This window comes from Amblyomma maculatum, chromosome 9 (genome assembly GCF_055883805.1).
Source record: "Amblyomma maculatum isolate TAMU_Amacu chromosome 9, ASM5588380v1, whole genome shotgun sequence".
Classification (NCBI taxonomy): domain Eukaryota; kingdom Metazoa; phylum Arthropoda; class Arachnida; order Ixodida; family Ixodidae; genus Amblyomma; species Amblyomma maculatum.
The window spans coordinates 18,695,685-18,713,908 of NC_139352.1; the positions used below are offsets into that span (position 1 = coordinate 18,695,685).

The following is an 18,224-nucleotide window of genomic DNA, read 5'->3' on the forward strand; positions in this document are numbered from 1 at the left end:
TTCGGCCAAAGCTGCAGCGCACCAGGCCCTAGAATGGACTACGTCACTTCTGATGCTCCTCTGTTTTCAAAGTCCGGACATCCGGACCACCTGCACATACTGCACCTGCTTTAGACGGCTACTGCTGACGACGGCGCCTCTAGCAGCAAAGCGCAGGTTTATCCAAAGTGGTTGATAACGAAGGAGGTTATTGATAACGAACCCGGCTAAGCTTGTGATGCTTCGAAATAGGCCTATGCCATCGAAAACGCAGTGTTGCATTGTGGGTTGCGGAAGCATGTTTCCCATGAGATCATATCGTCTACCTGGGAAGCATCAATGGCTAGGTATTGTTCAGGAGAAAAGGTAAGTGTTAAAAAATATCGACGCTGTTCAGCGGGAGAATTGAGCTGTGAAACAGGCGAAATATGTGGCACTTAAAGTTAGCTGCGTTAATATAAAAGGATGCATCGATCTTTTTTTTTTTCTTCTTCTTTTTTTTTCTTTTTTTTTTTTTCAGCCAGAATGGTATTACATGGAAACCGTCGGTAAACTCCAGAATATGCAACCGTCATTTTGTCGAAAACAGGAAATCGCACGAAGAGGGGCATCCGGCTTACAATCCTTCAATTTTCCCATCTGTTTATAGACGATTTTACGGAAGGGTGAAGGGTGCTGCCATATTAGGCGCTGGGCTGCTTTCAAAAGAAAGTGTTTGCGACCCCCCCCCCCCCCCCCCCCTTCCGGTTTCCTCGAGGGTCGTAAAATGTTCTATAGGCCAGCACGAGGACGACCACGTGCTCGGTAGGCTAGTGATTTCTTGTTTACTTACCTTCATTTTCCGGCATACGTGATGCGCTCTCGAGGCCCGGAATGGTGGCAGACCATCCGATATCAGCACTGCTAGCACCTCAGGAGTGCATAAGAAGTCACCCTAAACGGACTTGCCAGATGCCTGTCAGGGCCTACTTGTTTTCATAATTTCGCGTTTGATCGCGTTGGAAATGGCCAGTATGCAGTGTTGTCCAGAATATGGAGGCGAAACGGAAAGGTTTTCGTGGGCTGTGCGATGTCAGTGCACTATAAAAATCTCCAGGTGGTCGATATTACTCTACATGCCCTCCACTATACGGCTCCTCTTTTTCTCTCTCCACTACATTCCTGCCTTCCTCCCTTTCCTTAAGGTGCGGTAATGGTGTCCACAGAAAGAAGTGACAGATACTGCATCTTCCCGGTAAACCAATTTATTATCGTTCATTGCTGGCAGGAGACAGAATTTGCTTGACAACAAAATTTCATACCTTGCGAACTTCATCATCGAACCAATGCACACAGAATTCAAAGACAGCAGAGGGGAACTGGCATGGGATGAAACTGGAAGACTATTTGGCCTATTCTGTGAGCACCACATGCCTTTAAAAATGCATTTCACATGAGAGCGATTATTATTACTATGAAGATTAGTTACGAGCATGTTGACAGCTGAATTTGCACAATACCATACGAAGGTCTGAAGCAGTTTACACTAAGAATTAGCCTTAGTGCATGCGCATTATGTAATGAACAAGGCAAGAATAAAAGCTCTCTGAAGGCATCTTTGTGGGTAGCACCGGTCCAACCATTTTGTTTCTGTATAAGAGCATCCTCCCATGTTAACAAGAAAGCACAGTGCTGTGGGAACAAACAATTTTGAAAAAAAAAAAAAGTTAGTAGAGCAACGGTGTTTATTGCACGTATATTTTTTCTTACGTGGCATGCTCTGAAGCCCAGGCGGCACTGTCCATCGGAGTAATGTTATAAAAATGTTATCCAAGTTGCCTCTATATCGTCTAACATTGGTGACATAGAAATATATTAATCATCATCATCAGCCAGATTATACCCACTGCAGAATGAAGGCCTCTTCCATTTTTCTCCAATTAACCCAGCCCTGTGCTAGCTGTATCCACTTGAACTGCCAAACCTGCAAATTCTTAACCTCATCCACCCACCTAATTTTCTGCTGCCCCTTGCTATGCTTATCTTCTCTTGGCATCCAATTGGTTACTCTTAGAGACCATTGTTTATCCCCTTTTTGCATTATATGTCCTGCCCATGTCCATTTCTTCTTAATTTCGACTAGAATGTCAGTAACTTGAGTTATTTCTCTGACCCACTCTGCACATTTCCTATCAACGTTAAGCCTACAAATTTTCATTCCATAGCCCTCTGCGGCATCGTCAACTTAAGTGGAACCCTTTTCGTTATCCTCCATATTTTAGTTCCATAGGCGAGTACTGGTAGGATGCAACTGTTAGATACTTTCCTCTTGAGTGATACCGGTAAGTTGCTAGTCATAATGATTGATGTACAAATCGTTAATACTTCCCATACTTGATTATGCTTGCATTATATGGAATCCTCATAAACTAACTGATATCTACCAGATCGAAAATTAAAAAAAAAAAAGCTTTTCGTTTCATTTGTCACCAGTTTCACCAGAATTTTTCGCCCACTTCCGCCCTTCCTTCATTGCACCTAACAACATTATCAAGTCGCCGGCAAGTTTAATCCTTGAAATTTCTTTACTGCATCGTACATGGTCATTATCGGCTGTCATCTACCAGTTATATTATTCCAGCGCATCGCACATTCACTAGGAATTATCATGAACTAAACCTTAGCACCTATTTTGCCAGAAGCGATACATTTAAACACAGTTTATTCCCTTGTACGATCGAGGCATGGAACAGAATACCTGGATCACATCGTTCCCTCCCATTGCTTGAATTTGTTAGGGCAATCAGCCACTGTTAATCACTGTCTTTATAACCTGAATTCAATGATTAGTTTGTTTATGCATTAGTTTGATTGTTTGCTCAATTGTTTATCGATATTGTACTGTATGATTACCTTACGATTTTTTCTTTTCATTTTTCATTTCTTAAAATATGCACACCCCCACTCCTGCTATAGCTCCAGATGGAGCTGCAGTATGTACAAATAAAATAAAAATAAATAAATAAAAATAATATTTGAGTATCTTTCAAATGCGCTCCATCCCAATCTTATTCTTCTAGTTATTTCTCTTTCGTCATTCGGATCTGCGATTACTACCTGTCCTAAGTAGATAAATTCGCCTACCACTTCCAGTGCTTCACTGCCTATCGTAAACTGCTGTTCCTTTCCCAGGCTGTTCAACATTACCTTAGTTTTCTGGATATTAATCTCAAGGCCTACTTTTCTGCTTCTTCTGCTGAGATCATTGATCATTAGTTGCAATTGGTCCCCTGAGTTACTTAACAAGGCAATGACATCAACAAATCTCAGATTAGTAAGATATTCTCCATCAACCCTGATGTCTACCTGCTCCCATTCCATATCTTTGAATACACCCTCTAAGCAAGCTGCATATAGCACTGGGGAGATCATGTCTGCTTGCCTAACATCTTTTTTATTTGGAATTGTATCACTTTCTATATGCAGAACTATGGTTGCAGTGCAGCCACTATAGATATCTTCCAGTATTTTCACATATGGCTCACCTACACCCTGATCTCGCAATGCCTGTATGACTGCCGAGAGTTTGACAGAGTCAAATGCTTTCTTGTAGTTAAAGAATGTTTATGTATGGGCTGGTTATATTCCGAGCACTTTTCTATTGCCTGGTTTATAATGTGGATGTGATCAATGGTAGAGCATTCTTTCTGAAATTTTGCTTGATCCTTTGGCCGATTGAAGTTTAACATTGTCCTAATCCTATTAGCGATTACTTTAGTAGATACCTTGTACGTAATGGTTAGTAAGCTGGCCGGTCTAACTTTTCAAGTCCTTAGCGTCCTCTTTCTTATGAATTAAGATAACATTAACATGAGTGATGGGTGGCTTCATAAAAGGAGGTTTTGTAGTGAAAGCTACACTGCGCTAGGTTTTCAAGCCGTCGGCATGGCACCGTGTTACTGCGGCACCGTGAAAGACAAAGAAGAAGAAGAAGGAAAAGGAGAAGAAAAAAATAATGAAGAAGAAGAAAAAGAAAAAAAAAGAGAAAGAAGTAGAAGAAGAGAAAGAAGGAGGTAGAGAAGAAGACAGATAACTCTGTAGTTGGTAAAGGCAAACGACAACAGCGAGTTGCTAGGACAGAGTGTTTATTCGAACATTGTGAAGGCGGTGTGCCCCGGAGTTCGACGTAGAGATGATGTCATACTACTAGAAGTCTTCTACACCAGAATGAAAATGGTCAGTGACGAGAGGCAAGGGGTGATGATACGTGAAGTGATTCCCCTATGGCATAAATAAAGCTGAAGCCATAGGGTAAACTACTATTCGCAAAAGCCATGTTTTTACTTTGAAGCCAAACCTAAGCGTAGCAATGAGATTGCTTACGCGTACCCCTAGGTTTAACCACAAGCTAAATCACAGCTAATTTTTTTTACAGCTGTCTTGAAATTGATGGAACTAGAGTGGTGTACAATTTCTTCAGGCAGGCCACTCCAGTACATAGCTGTAAGTGTAAAAAATGAATGAAGCTGCAATGATGTGCGTGCATGCAGAGGGTATACCGACCCGGAATGACCGATGCGGGATGAATGACGGTAGGAAGGTGATATGACGTCAGCGAAAGAAACATTATAAAACTTGTGATAGCGAGTGAGCCTAGCTATTGTATGTCTTGTTTCTAGTACAGGAAGGTTCACATTAGATTTTAGTGCTGTGACACTAGTATAGGAAGAATAATCATGAAAGATAAATCGGACTGCGCAGTTTTGGATTGATTCGAGGGTGTTAAAAAGATTAGTCTGGTGAGAGTCCCAAACTGAGCATGCATATTCCAGTTTGGGCCTGATAAGATATTTATAAGCGATAGCCTTTACTAAAGTGGAGGAAAATTTCAGATTTCAACGGAGAAAGCCAAGGGTAAACGTTGGCTTCGTTAGCTATTTTCATTATGTAGGAGGACCATGAAAGATTGTGTGTAAAGATAAGTCCGAGATATCTATAAGATGACACAGAACATATTATAGAGTTACCAAAAGATTACGGGGGGGATACATAAGAATGGCAGCGATGGAAAGAAAGTAGCAAGGTTTTGTTAACATTTAAAGACATTAACCACAATTTATACCACTTTTCAACTGCTTGTAAGTCGCTTTGTAGAAAGAGGACGTCTGAATTGTTGTTAATGGGTTGGTAATTAACACAATCATCTGTGAATAAATGTATGTCAGAAGATATATCATTAGGGAGGTCATTGATGCATATGAGGAAGAAACAGGGCCTAGGATGGAGTCTTGCAGTACAAAGACAAAGGGGAGGAGTGGTTATTTGCAAAAACGAACTGATGGCATCCAGTCAAAAACTATATAACAAATTAAAAACTAGGGGGTTAAGGTTTAACTGTGAAAGCTTCAAACAAAGTTGGTTATGGGGAACTTCATAAATTTGTTATTCTGCAAGCATGCAAACTAATGCAGGCAGGCTTCAATAATGCAACCAGCATTATTAGAAGCTATTCTTCTGTGAATCTTCCCTTTGTGCAATGATGCGAAAGTACTTGTACAGGAAATAGGCCTGATTTAGTTTTGTCGAGCTGTTATCTAAAACCGGCAGTCTGCAACCTGTTGTGAGTCACCACTTACGAACGTGAGGTGCTGTTATGAAATGCAGGGAATTCGATATTTTCAAGAACCTTGATTGGTGCGCTGGAAGATTCAATCTTTGAAGCTACAAATGCAAGCAAGGTGGTGCCAGCGACCAAAATGGGCCATGCTAGATCAGTACACTTGGCCAAACGCATTATTTTTGATTGGTCGTACTATAAAGCCACCATGCTATTTCTATGCCACCTCGCAGATTGATACCGCTGACATGTAAATTCAGTGAAACGTATAGCTGTGGCTTGAATTTTTTCATTGAGTAAGTGAAAAGCAAAAGTGACACAATGTTTTGCTCGGTCAGTGTTTGGTCGTGAAAATGTACGAGCATGCCTACACTTCCCATAACATAGTCGCTGAATGATAAACGCATTGCGACGACCACACTATAAAGCTAACCGTTTCATACACATTGCTTATGCGTGCATTCCAACTTGATTTCTTTAGTGTGCCAGAGGTATGCAAAATATACTGACACAGGTTGCAGTTTTAATGCCTTGATTTTGGTAAACAATGTAGGCTAATCCTTCGCAATGGCTGAGCTCTCGATACACATCAAGTGTTTTACACTTAGTGCTAAAAAATCCAGGCGCTCCTCTTCCTCTAGCTCTTACTACAACCATGAACGATGTGATGGGGCTTAACTTACTTCTTGTACTTGTAGGAGCATGACACGGACAAGTGTATACACTCACACAGGTTACAAAGCCAGATTGATTTGCATAGTGCTAAGGTGCCTCTCAGTGTTTTGGTCATCCAGAGAGGATGCACAGTTTGGTCTAGGTTTAAGAGTACCATGTTCTGGTATATGAGTCATGGCTGGGCAGAACATTACATTTTAATATTCATGAATATGCATGTCCTCATGCATGCATTGGTGCACTGTACGCGAGCATGATGACATCAGAATTTCAAGCGATGAGAGCTGCCACCAGCTTTTGAGCTGATGGCGCTCATAATGCTCACACGTGACCTTGCATTATAGGAACTCTGCTTATGCACGCCTTTGTAGTTCAGGATATGCATAATTTGATTCTGGCATTTGCCTGTTGGCCAATGTTTTTAAGATGTCGCTTTTTGAGGGCCACTAGGCTTTCTTTCTTGTGGAGCTTCAAATGGTTTTGCAATAACTGATTCAACTTAGCATGACGTCTATCTATGCACATGCAGTTTTATGATGGTACTTTGAGTGGCACCAAGTTTTTCTTGTTATAGGGCTTGAAATGGTTTTGCATTAGTTTGATTCAGTTGATTGTGGCAGGTAGCTCTTGGCAGGTGGTTTTATGATGGCACTTTTAATGTGCTACAGCACCAAATAGCCATTGTCTGCCATGCCTCTGGCAGGTGGTAGCTGCCAAATGACATGGCCAGCTACATGTTTGATATCCATGTTGTCAACCAAATGCCACCAGCAGAAGGTATGATTTTTGTGCCACTGGCTTATGGGCTAATATGGGACATATGCATTTGCACTTGATTAAAAAGAGGCAGTGAAAAGGTTTTTCTTTAAAACGGAAACCCATTCTAACAAAGAAGAAATGGAAGCTTACTTTAATGCTCCTTGCTGTGTACTCTCAGATTTTGCGGCTGGTGGCTTCCATGCTTTGAGGGCATGAGCAAACCCACCATTGGGCAATGCCGTCTGTGCTTTTTTTTTTCTCAGCATTGCGCACTACACAATAAAAATGCTGCAGTGCATTCATCGCTCAGTTGTTATAATGGCAAGTGGCAAGGGTCATTTTTAAGAGTCCACTTCAAACAAGAACCGGATGAAAAGAAAACTTGCAGTTCGCCATTTTTAGTGTGAACATTGGGCCTTTTGTGACTCGCAAGCATGAACATGACCTTATGCTTGTAATCTTTATATGACCATTGCCTCTCAATGCCTATTTATTTTCTTACGAGTTCTTTTCTTGCTAGTTATGCTTACTTCTCTTTTCTTGCTGCATTGTATTTATTGTTACAGTAGAAATATATTCTTATGCAGGCTGGATCATGAAAACGAAAGCAAGGAACAGCTTGTTCAATGTGGGCCAGGCAGCCCTGAAGACTCAAGAAACAAATGTGATCACAAAGGTGTCTCCAGAATTGAAAATTCAAGTGATGTGGACCATCGACTTGTCGACGTGAGCAAAAGCCAACGTGACAGCAGAGAACAGTGTGCAAAACGCAGGCCGGGCCGACCTAAAGGTGCAAAAAATAAGTGCAAAGGAGGCTCAAGAATTAGAAATTCTGCAAGTGATGTGGACCATCGACTTGTCAAAGTGAGCAAAGACCAACATGACAGCAAGAAACAGCACGCGAAATGTAGGCTATGCTGGCCAAAAGGTGCAAAGGGTCTAAAGATACAAGGAGGCTTAAGAATTAAAAATTCTTCAAGTGATATGGACCGTCGACTTGTCAAAGTGAGCGAAAACCAACATGAAAGCAAAGAACAGCATGTGAAACGCAGGCCAGGCCGACCTAAAGGTGCAAAAAATAAGTGCCAAGGAGGCTCAAGAATTAAAAATTCTGCAAGTGATGAGGACCATCGACTTGTCAAAGTGAGCAAAGATCAACATGACAGCAAGAAACAGCACGCGAAACGTAGGCTATGTAGGCCTAAAGGTGCAAAGGGCCTAAAGATGCAAGGAGGCTTAAGAATTAAAGATTCTTCAAGTGATGTGGACCATCGACTTGTCAAAGTGAGCGAAAACCAACATGAAAGCAAAGAACAGCATGTGAAACGCAGGCCAGGCCGACCTAAAGGTGCAAAAAATAAGCGCAAAAGAGGCTCAAGAATTGAAAATTCTTCAAGTGATGTGGACCATCTATTTGTTGACGTGAGTGAGGCTTTATTGCAATGGGTGTGTATAGTGTTCGCCAGGGCCACTTGCAACCATAGAAGTGGAGTTTGAACCAGTAACACACAGAGTGTGTATGAAAGGAAAGTTGGGATAATATTGCAAGTGACATGATTTCATGTAATCACTGGGATCTAGAGATGATGCTTTAGTTCAGTTGCAGCAGTGTAGTCGTTCAAGCTAAGTATATGCAACTAGAACTGCTTTTTTGCACCAGGGCACAATGCTGATAAGTAATTTAAAGGTTACATTGCATAACATTCAGGAAATATCGATCTGTTAATGTGAACTCGGCTAATAATAATTTTCGGATAAAGCTAAGTGTGAGAAAATTTGTTTGGTTTCCCGTAATGGTCAGTGTTAAAATATATCTGCTCAAAAAGTGCTACGCTGCTTTTTGACTAAGACCAACTTTCACAGTGAATATGAACTATATCAACCGCATGAAACAGCTTTCATGGTTTTCTGCGGCGCTGTCAGGGAAAGAATAAAAATCATAAAATGCTTTCATTCAAGAAGTGCATATCTGAAGATGGTTTTCGTACAAAGTGGTTGGGCTTGCTGTCTTGGGAAGAACCTTTCTTTCTGGTGTGGGAAAGAGCACCTATGTGCCTTCTTTTTCATGCTTTGCAGGGGTCTGTTGTACGACCAGCTGACTGCATGCACGTTGCCTCTGGCTTACTAATGGCCACATTGGTGTGAAGTGTGTCCACATGTTGACATTATACTTAGGTGTTAGGAGCTCAATTATCGACAGATGCAGCATTGCAAGATGCATTATTACAGCGTAGCGATGTCCAGACGCCATGACATGCATGTGTGCATTGCTTGAAGGAGGCAGAAAAGCATGCGGTGCATATTCTTGTAGCATTGGTAACAGCTTTACTGGGGAAGGGGTGAGGTTAGGGGCAGTAACGTAGCTTCCCAACTGGGCGTTTTGGAGCACTTGGAGCTGAAAAAGAAAAAAAAGTCAGGTAAAGAGCACAAATGGTGGTTGCTATGCAAAAAGAAAAGGAGACAGTGGCAAGAAATGAGGCTGGCAACGTTTTAAATTAGGATAACATGGGCTAGTTTGATGCCTTCACTCTGCAGCTCACCTCATATATAATAAAATTTTCTATATGCTGTTGTCCTGTCGCTTAAAGGTCATTTTCTATTTTAACGTGGTAGTGTTAAAGAACATTGTCTTGAAGATCTGCCATCGGTGTTGTTAATTAACCAATTACAAATGCAGCCAGATTCACATCTTATTATTGTTTTCTTGTCCAACCTGTTCTCCAGTACAACATTCTTTGCTAGTTTCTGCACACACAACAGTGCATAAATAAATGAAAAAGTGTCCAGCAGAAAGCAGTAAGGTTTATTTTCAACAAATACCGACGTAACGACTTCCCAACTGAACTTTTGGACAGCGCGAACCTTGCCACTACTAGTAACTGCGACCGAACTTCATGCCTTAAGTTCCCCTTCCTTCTAATAAATGGTGCTTTAAAAATAGATTTTGAGTGTTACCTAGTCCCTTCGTTTAAAAGAAGTACTAGAACTAAACATTCACAGCATTTAGTAGAGTATAAAATTCATACTGACCATACTGACACCTTTTGTTACTCATTTTCTCCGCAAGTGATTAAGGACTGGAACATGTTACTCGAGGACAGTGTTAACTGATCCCTGCACATTTTTCTTTCTAACCTGCCTTAATCATTTTAACATCTAGCATCTGTATACTACTGTTAAGAATATTAACTTATCTGTACTCATGTTGCATTGTTTATTACAACTATGGACTTTGACATTACCGGACTACTCACTTCCGATGTTCTTTTGTAGTGGTTGTATAGCTCGTGACATGTTACAAATTAACTATACCCCAGTCCTGCAACATCCTCGAAAGAGGCTAGTAGTATGCTTGAAAAAACAAAACTAACTATCATGATATGCCCCAATTCTGCAACATTCCGAAAGAGGCTAGCACTATGTTCGAAATTAATGATAATAATAATAATAATAATAATAATAATAATAATAATAATGTTTATTGCCACTTTGTAGATAATACAATATGGTTCAGGCCCGTCAAAGCCAACAAGAGGCTTGAGGGACTGGGCCCGGCAGTTACGGCCAAGACTACAAAAGGCAGTAGATATAGCAACGCTTCTCGTTACACCCAAGCGAGAGGAAAAAAAAAAAAAGAAAATGTGGAAAAAAGAGGTTAACAGCATGAGTATTGAGAAATTCAACTCTAAACCCAGAGTAGACGTCAATATAAAAATAAATGAATTAACCAATATATTTTTAAGCATAGCTTCACTCTGACAAAAGAATACAAAGATCAACAGAGGGCTTTCAGATGCATCTTTAGGTTGCGCATAGAAGTTACTGCAAAAATTTCATCCGGTAACTCATTAAAGATTTCAGGTACATAAGCACAGCGCCTTGCTTTCCCGTATCTAGTTACACTCCATGGTATATAATGACGTAATGTTTTCCTTAACTTCCGTTCAGGAGTATTATTAATTAAAAAGTCAGAATTCCAAAAATGCCGGTGAACAACTGTCTACACAAAAAGAGAATGAAATGACGGAAGGCCTAGGAACTGAAAGACATCCGTGCCGGATGGTATGTGACAATTGTACGCAATGCTCTTCAACATGTTTTTGAATATACTATCGATACGGCAATGCCAGCGTGAAGGACATGGCCCAAATGTAGTTATGCCGTATCTGAGAACACTGTACGCGAGTGCATGAATTATAGTTTTTTTTACTGACATCGGCGCCAAAGACTTCATATTAAAGAGTAACCATGTAACTTCCTGTAGCTTAGCACACAGATATGCCAAGTGGTCATGCCAAGATAAGCTGCTGTCAAAAACAACACAGAGATATTTGATTGAGTTAACATATTCTATTGGCTTGCAACAACAGGGCAGGGAATCATGATCATGCAAAAATACTTGTCTATCTATAAGTAGTGTCTTTAAAGGATTTCTGAAACATATAATTTTCGTTTTGTTTATGTTCACCGAGATTCCATTATCGGAAAACCATTTCATGACATAATTAATGTTTTCCTGCAACACATTCACTGCCGTCTCATAGTTTATATGCTCCGTGAGCAGAACTGTGTTGTCAGCGTACTGAAAAATCAAGCACTTGAATGTTACTGAGCTCAGATCATTTGTAAATATATTAAAGAGCCATGGAGATAGAATGGATCCCTGTGGTACACCCGCTTTTACAGGGAGCTTTCCACTGTGCTCCATTTGGCTGTTAATTCTGACCACTTGTGAACGTCCGCATAAGAAATTCTTTAATAATAATAATAATAATAATAATAATAATAATAATAATAATAATAATAATAATACAAGGCTGAATAATTATTACATAATCTGCTTGCCATGTGTTGACACTCCTGCCACTCGCCATGCCAGAGAGGAGTAGTGTTGCATGCATTGCGTTCGAGGCTATTTTTTTCTCGCCATGAAAATAATGTATATGCTACATCAGTTTAGACTGTTTTGCTTCAAGGTTAGGTTTTGCAAGAACTAATTTCCCAGCAGGCTTCTTGTATAACTGTCAGCTGGAACTTTGACAATATTTTTGTCCGAGCATATTCAAAGACTGTTTCTTTGATACTGTGGAGAATCGGCCCATGATTATGAGGCGCAAATGAACACTAGCCACATTTTCATTCTGTGTACTGCATGTGATAATTTGGGCAATACAGACTTGTGAAGTGTTTGTTAAAACTTTACCCTCACTGTCCTCTGCACCCTTCTCTGCACTGGATCTGGTCAGCAATTTTGTAAAAGGAATGCTGGTTTCTAGCAGGCTAAATGAGCATCCGTGATACATAGTGATGCAGGAGAGAGACTCATTTTTTTGGTCTCATTTACTCGATGCTAAACGTTTCCTTGTACCCTTTTTTTTTTTTTTCAGGCTGCTACCATGACTGAAACCACTGATAATTCTTCCTTCAGCACTAGCTTCATTTTTTTATCACAATTCTGTGAAGGCAGTGCATCGTCATTCGTCCGTCATCAGGAAAGCCGAACAACCGGCCTGGGTTGATTACTAATGGACTCATGCAACTAACTAGTTCTTACTTTTCAAGCCGTTCCCTCGAAGACAGATGGAGCGGGGACGTCTCTGGCTGGTCTCACGTCTTCGGCGACGAACTACTCTACGCATCCCGTTCCTTTTGTGAAGACGAAAAACAAACCGCTTTTTGGCGAGGCTGAGGGGAACGCTGACCGGCTCGTTATATACAAGTGCACTTCTATTTAGGGTACAGACATTTTTAGACCACTGCCATGCTTTGAAATTTAAATGTGATTAACATTTGCACCTGCTAGTATTGCTGAGTGTATTTTTACCTGTTTCAGCTATGTTGGAGCTTCCTAGTGCAGTTTGTCCTGAGCTTATTTGTCTGTTTGTTTTAAGTAGATGCTCCGAAATGGCTGCACGCAGAACAAGTGTGGCCCATACATCACTGATGTTGGTATCGGTTTGTGGTTTGTGAGGTTTAACGTCCCAAAGTGGCTCAGGCTATGAGAGATGCCGTTGTAGGAGGGCTCCGGAAATTTCGACTACCTGGGGTTCCTTAACGTGCACTGATCGCACAGCACATGGGCGTCTTGCTTTTCGCCTCCACCCGCAAGCTTTGTACTGTTGAGATTCTACCTACTGTTTTTATTGTGAGCTTGTTTGGGTTCTTTTCTTTTGCACAGCATTCGATATTTCCAAGGCTTTTATTGAATATTGTGTCATTTACAGCTTCTTGAACTGAGTGAACTTGACATAGAGGGCTCTGCACTGAAATATTTCTATGTTTATTTCTTGCTGACTTTTGCCAGTTTATCTCCAGTTCTGTCATGCGATTCCCGGTGGTTCATTCTTAGCCTTCTATTTATTCTCAGCTGTATAATTGGCTTTCATGGTAGCAGGTGCATTGTTAAATGTTTTCACCAATGGCTGCAGCCAGGACATGTCTTGTGAAATTGACAACGATGCTGACATGCTTTTCCTTTGTCAAATATTATTAGTGCTTTCAAATGGGTAACATATGATGGTACTTCAATGTATATATCAAAAAGTCCACACATGAAATGTTTTGTAATTAGAGTACTCACAAACTTAAAACTATCTCCATGAATATGTGCCATCTTGTTGATATTTAAATGTATTTACATTTTTTAACCTACCCTGCATTTCACGTGCATAATATGCAAGGAATGTTGACCGTACACCAGGATACATTTGTCAGAATGTTTACTTTATTATGTCACTGAAACTCTTTTTATACGAAGATTGTGAGAACATTAGGTTAATACCTAATGTTCTCACAATCTGTTTTAAGTGCTGAGTGTTTGAACTATTATTGGCTCAGAATTAGCCTTGCCCCTTGTATTTATTTATCATTTTGCAACTCCAGCAGGCCCACCTTTGAAACAGTCTATCTTTATCCTCCTTTCATAACACTGAAAGGTTTATGCTTAATTGTTTTTGTTTCATAATATCTTTTGTAACACTCCCAGTCTTTAGTTCACAGCAATAATATCAATTATTGTCAGCTTTCATAGATCACCATTACAAGGTGAATATTTCCTCATATGAAGCTTAACTTCTTTTTCAGCATTTTGGGACTTCTGTCCTTATAACACACAGCAGAAAATACTGAGCAATGCCCCTTTTACAACAGCTGTAAATATCTCTTGTTTTCTTAAACCTGTTAAGCTTTTGTAATACACATTGCATTACGTATTCTGCTGACCTTTTTTTTGCACTTGCTCATATGTTTATATTTATACTACATGACTCCTTACTGGTCGTAAGAGAATGTGCCACATTTGATTTTATGAATTTTACTTGTTTGCGTTCGTTTTTGTGGTATTTTATCCTACTTTCCTCTGCAATATTCATGTACCTTGATGCTACATATTACACTACTTCTATTTCTTGTCATTCTTTTCATGTGCTTATCAAATTTTGACTGCAGGTTGGAGTGGCATGAAAAATAGTGATAGTGCTCTGAAAGAGAGCAGAGCTACCCACTACTTTACCAGGTTTTGTGTGATCATCGAGCTTGAGCAGGCATAATTTTTGCTCATCTCAGTGCCACCTGTCCTAGAGTTGTTGAGCTGTATTGGAGGATTGCAGAGTAGTGTTTGTAGTGTTGATAATTTTGATATGCTAGGTATTTAAATGCTTCAAATTTTTTTCAGGATTGGGGATTTGAGATGGAAGATAATTTTAGAAATAAAATTGCCAGTCATTGCAGACATCAGTTACTATAAAAATCGTAATTAGCTTCTTGATTAAATAACTGATTATCTATGATTGTCACACCCTATTGTTTAGTGCCAGTGAGGAGTCGAGCACCGTGGCCACAATGATGGCATATCAGTTTTAGAGCGTAGCTTTTGTGCACCCGTTTGGCAGGGTTGAGTCATGTGGTCATTGGTGCCTTTGCTGGTGTAACCATGCAAAAGAGAATCATGAGCCCCGAGAGAGTCACAAGCCAAAAATACTTTTTCAGAATAGGAAGAAGAACCCGAGTCATGAACTCTGCACCACCAGTCTAGCTCCTGGCTTCTCTTTCTTTTCTTTTTTTAATCTTTTGGCTCATGAGAAAAGTAGCTAATCTCCGATTGCAACTTGGTGCCTAACCATAACAGTATTTAACTACACTCTATTAGAATTAGTTAGCCAGCTTACCAACTAAAGTTAACCAGGTGAAGAAGATTCACCTGTTTCTTGATGTCCATTAGCATTGGTTTCGCAATGCTGCAGCGCTACCTCTGCAACCTCAAAAACATTCCTTTTAGAAATTTCCAGTTCATTTTCTCTGAAACAGTCTCTAAAACCAGAACAACTACAAAAATCATAGCACTTTCGTTACAGTGGTCAAAAGAAATCAAAAGCTCAATAAAAACTGTTAGTTTAGGATTTAAAGTTAATGCAGCTATCAAATACTGCACCATTTTTGTCACTGTTACACGATATTTCACAAACAACTGCTTCCAGTGATTAACTGTCTTATTAATAGCGCACTCCTGTCAGCTCCTTTGCTATTCAACCCTTCTACACCACACCTGCCTGATAAAATCGATACATCTTTATCTTTGCAATTTCGAGGTCATGTCACTATGCTAACAGCATGCACTGTTGATGATGGCTTTCATTCACTATGGTGCCAGATTTGAACTATGTTGCTACAGTGTATCATTTGCAGATTTTGGTATTGAGCATTAGGACTGCTATCTCTGCACAGTTTGACTTTATATTTGTAGGTGATGCCTCAGAAGACTGGAATATGGGAGGAGTGTCATGTGGGACACATTGCATTGCCGTTTACAAAGTGAGGAACCTTCAAAACTCATTTCAGTGATTCAAACTGGCCCCTGCGGAACTAATTTTGAGAGTCTGTTGAACCACCTTAGTCATCATTATCATCAGCCAAACTATACCCACTGCAGGGCAAAGGCCTCTCCCATTTTCCTCCAAAAAACCCAGTCCTGTGCTAGCTGCATCCACTTGACCCCTGTGAATTTCTTAACCTCGTCCACCTACCTAATTTTCTGCCGTCCCCTGCTACGCTTACCTTCCCTTGGAATCCAATCGGTTACTCTTGGAGACCATCAGTTGTACGCGCTTCGTGCTACATGTCCTGCCTATGCCCATGTCTTCTTCTTAATTTCAACAAGAATGTCAGTAACTTGAGTTATTTTTCTTACCCACTCTGCACACTTCCTATCTCTTAATGTTACACCCACAATTTTTTTTTTCCATAGCCCTCTGCGTTGCCCTCAACTTAAGTAGAACCCTTTTTGTTAACCTCCATGTTTCAGTCCCTTAGGCGAGTACCAGTAAGATGCAACTGTTATACACTTTTCTTGTGATACTGGTAAGTTGCTAGTCATAATATTTGAGTACCTTCCAAAGGAGTTTCATCCCAATGTTATTCTCCTATTGTGCTAGAAAAACTGGCCACCCTGTATACGCAATGCCTGATGACATCGAAAATATTGAAATCTTGGAAGAATGCTAACATTATCTTAAATCATAATAAAGGGGCACTAAGGACTTGAAAAGTGTCTTGAAAAGTTAGACCAATCAGCTTACTATCTGTTACATACAAGGTTTTGCTAAAGTAATTGCTAATAGGATCAGGACAACCTTAGACTTTAATCAAAGGATCAAGCAGGATTTCGGAAAGGGTACTCTACCTTCAATCACATCCACACTATAAACCAGGCAATAAAAAAGTGCTCGGAATATAACCAGCCCATACATAAACATTCCTTAACTACGAGAAAGCATTTGACTCTGTCGAAACCTCGGCAGTCATGCAGGCATTGCGAGATCAGGGTGCAAGTAAGCTATATGTGAAAATACGGGTGCACAGCAACCATAGTTCTGCATATAGAAAGTGATACAATTCCAAATAAGAAAGGTGTTAGGCAAGTAGACATGATCTCCCCAGTGCTATATGCAGCTTGCTTAGAGGGTGTATTCAAAGACATGGAATGGGAGCAGGTAGACATCAGGGTTAATGGAAAATATCTCAGTAATCTGCGATTCTTTGATGACGCCTTATTAAGTAACTCCGAGGACCAGTTGCAACGAATGATTAATTATCTGGACAGGATGAGGTAGGCCTAAAATTGATATGCAAGACAACAGCCTGGGAGATGGACAGCAGTTTAAAATAGGTACCGAAGCACTGGCAGTGGTAGGTGAATATGTCTACTTGGGACAATTAGTAACTGGAGATCCGGACCACAAAAGGGAAGTAACTAGAACCACCTTAGTACATCAATATAAATGAAGGTTCTTTCACTAAAAACATTGAAGGTACGACAGGGCATGCCTTTTACACATGTATTGCTCTGTTGTACACTCCTGCTTAAGCTATGGGAGCATGTAGAACCTCGTTGATACATTCCCGATTCATACGATTTCCCAATTCGCACGCACAAAATCGCGAGCAGCAAAATATCTCCCTTAGAGTGATGATATATTGTTATCCCGTTTAGTATGCTCCAGGATAAAATGATTTCCTGGTTGTAGCGTTCGAAATTTTGACTAACTGTGATTGTATAATACATTGTGATCAATCAGATATATGCTAACGAGCGTTCGAGACATAAAAACCTGATAAGCGGCGCTCACCTGCCACAGATGCTTTCCTGTAGTGCCTTGTTACAAAGGTGCGAGAAAAAAAAAAGAGCCAACGAGTCAACATACAATTCCCTCAAAACATGACTTCATGAGGAGAATCGCGGCGGTTTCTTTGCAGTGTTTAGGGGCATAGGGGTGAACCTTCTGATAACTACAACCATTCTCTTGAGTATGCAGCACGAACAAAAATGCGGTGACTTTGGGCCATTGCGATGGCTTCTACACATTCCACTGGTGTAAGAGGGCTAAGCATTCGGAAATAACCAAGATTCATCGTTCCTTCTACGAAGCGGATTTGTTACTAAATTTCTTCCGTGCTAGGACAACAAATACGGACTGAATTCTGTGAGAGCTTGAAAAGCTTTGGATACTGACATCTATAAAAGTTTACCTTTATGCAGTGAAAGTCTTAACTAAATGCCTTTGTACATTATTCATCAGTTAATTTTATTAAAATCATGCAGGCAGTTCTGATTATGCATTTTCCCAGATTATACAATTATTTCAGGCATTTAAAGACAGAATGATCTAGCGAGGTTTTACTTACATGGTTCAGCTAGACCGTCACAATAAGGAAACTGCAT

General features: G+C 40.3%; 1 protein-coding gene and 1 long non-coding RNA gene across 2 annotated transcripts; one reads left to right on the plus strand and one right to left on the minus strand.

The window, feature by feature from the left end:
• The first annotated feature begins 37 nt into the window (after window positions 1-37).
• LOC146178494 (uncharacterized) lies at window positions 38-15,885 on the plus strand. Its single transcript, XM_084578309.1, has 3 exons — window positions 38-345; window positions 7,597-8,431; window positions 12,397-15,885. The coding sequence occupies exons 1-3, from the start codon at window positions 218-220 to the stop codon at window positions 12,526-12,528; spliced, it is 1,095 nt and encodes a 364-aa protein (XP_084434435.1). The 5' UTR covers window positions 38-217; the 3' UTR covers window positions 12,529-15,885.
• On the minus strand, window positions 9,221-18,224 carry LOC146178495 (uncharacterized). The gene is made up of 3 exons (XR_014700605.1): window positions 18,188-18,224; window positions 12,564-12,655; window positions 9,221-9,404 (listed from the first exon to the last, which is right to left on the minus strand). It is a non-coding gene; the product is annotated as an uncharacterized LOC146178495 (long non-coding RNA).

Coding starts and splice junctions, on each gene's coding strand:
- LOC146178494 (XM_084578309.1), top strand. CDS start 218: ATGCTTCGAAATAGGCCTATGCCATCGAAAACGCAGTGTTGCATTGTG. Junction 346..7,596: donor GGTATTGTTCAGGAGAAAAG/GTAAGTGTTAAA, acceptor ATTCTTATGCAG/GCTGGATCATGAAAACGAAA. Junction 8,432..12,396: donor TGGACCATCTATTTGTTGAC/GTGAGTGAGGCT, acceptor TTTTTTTTTCAG/GCTGCTACCATGACTGAAAC.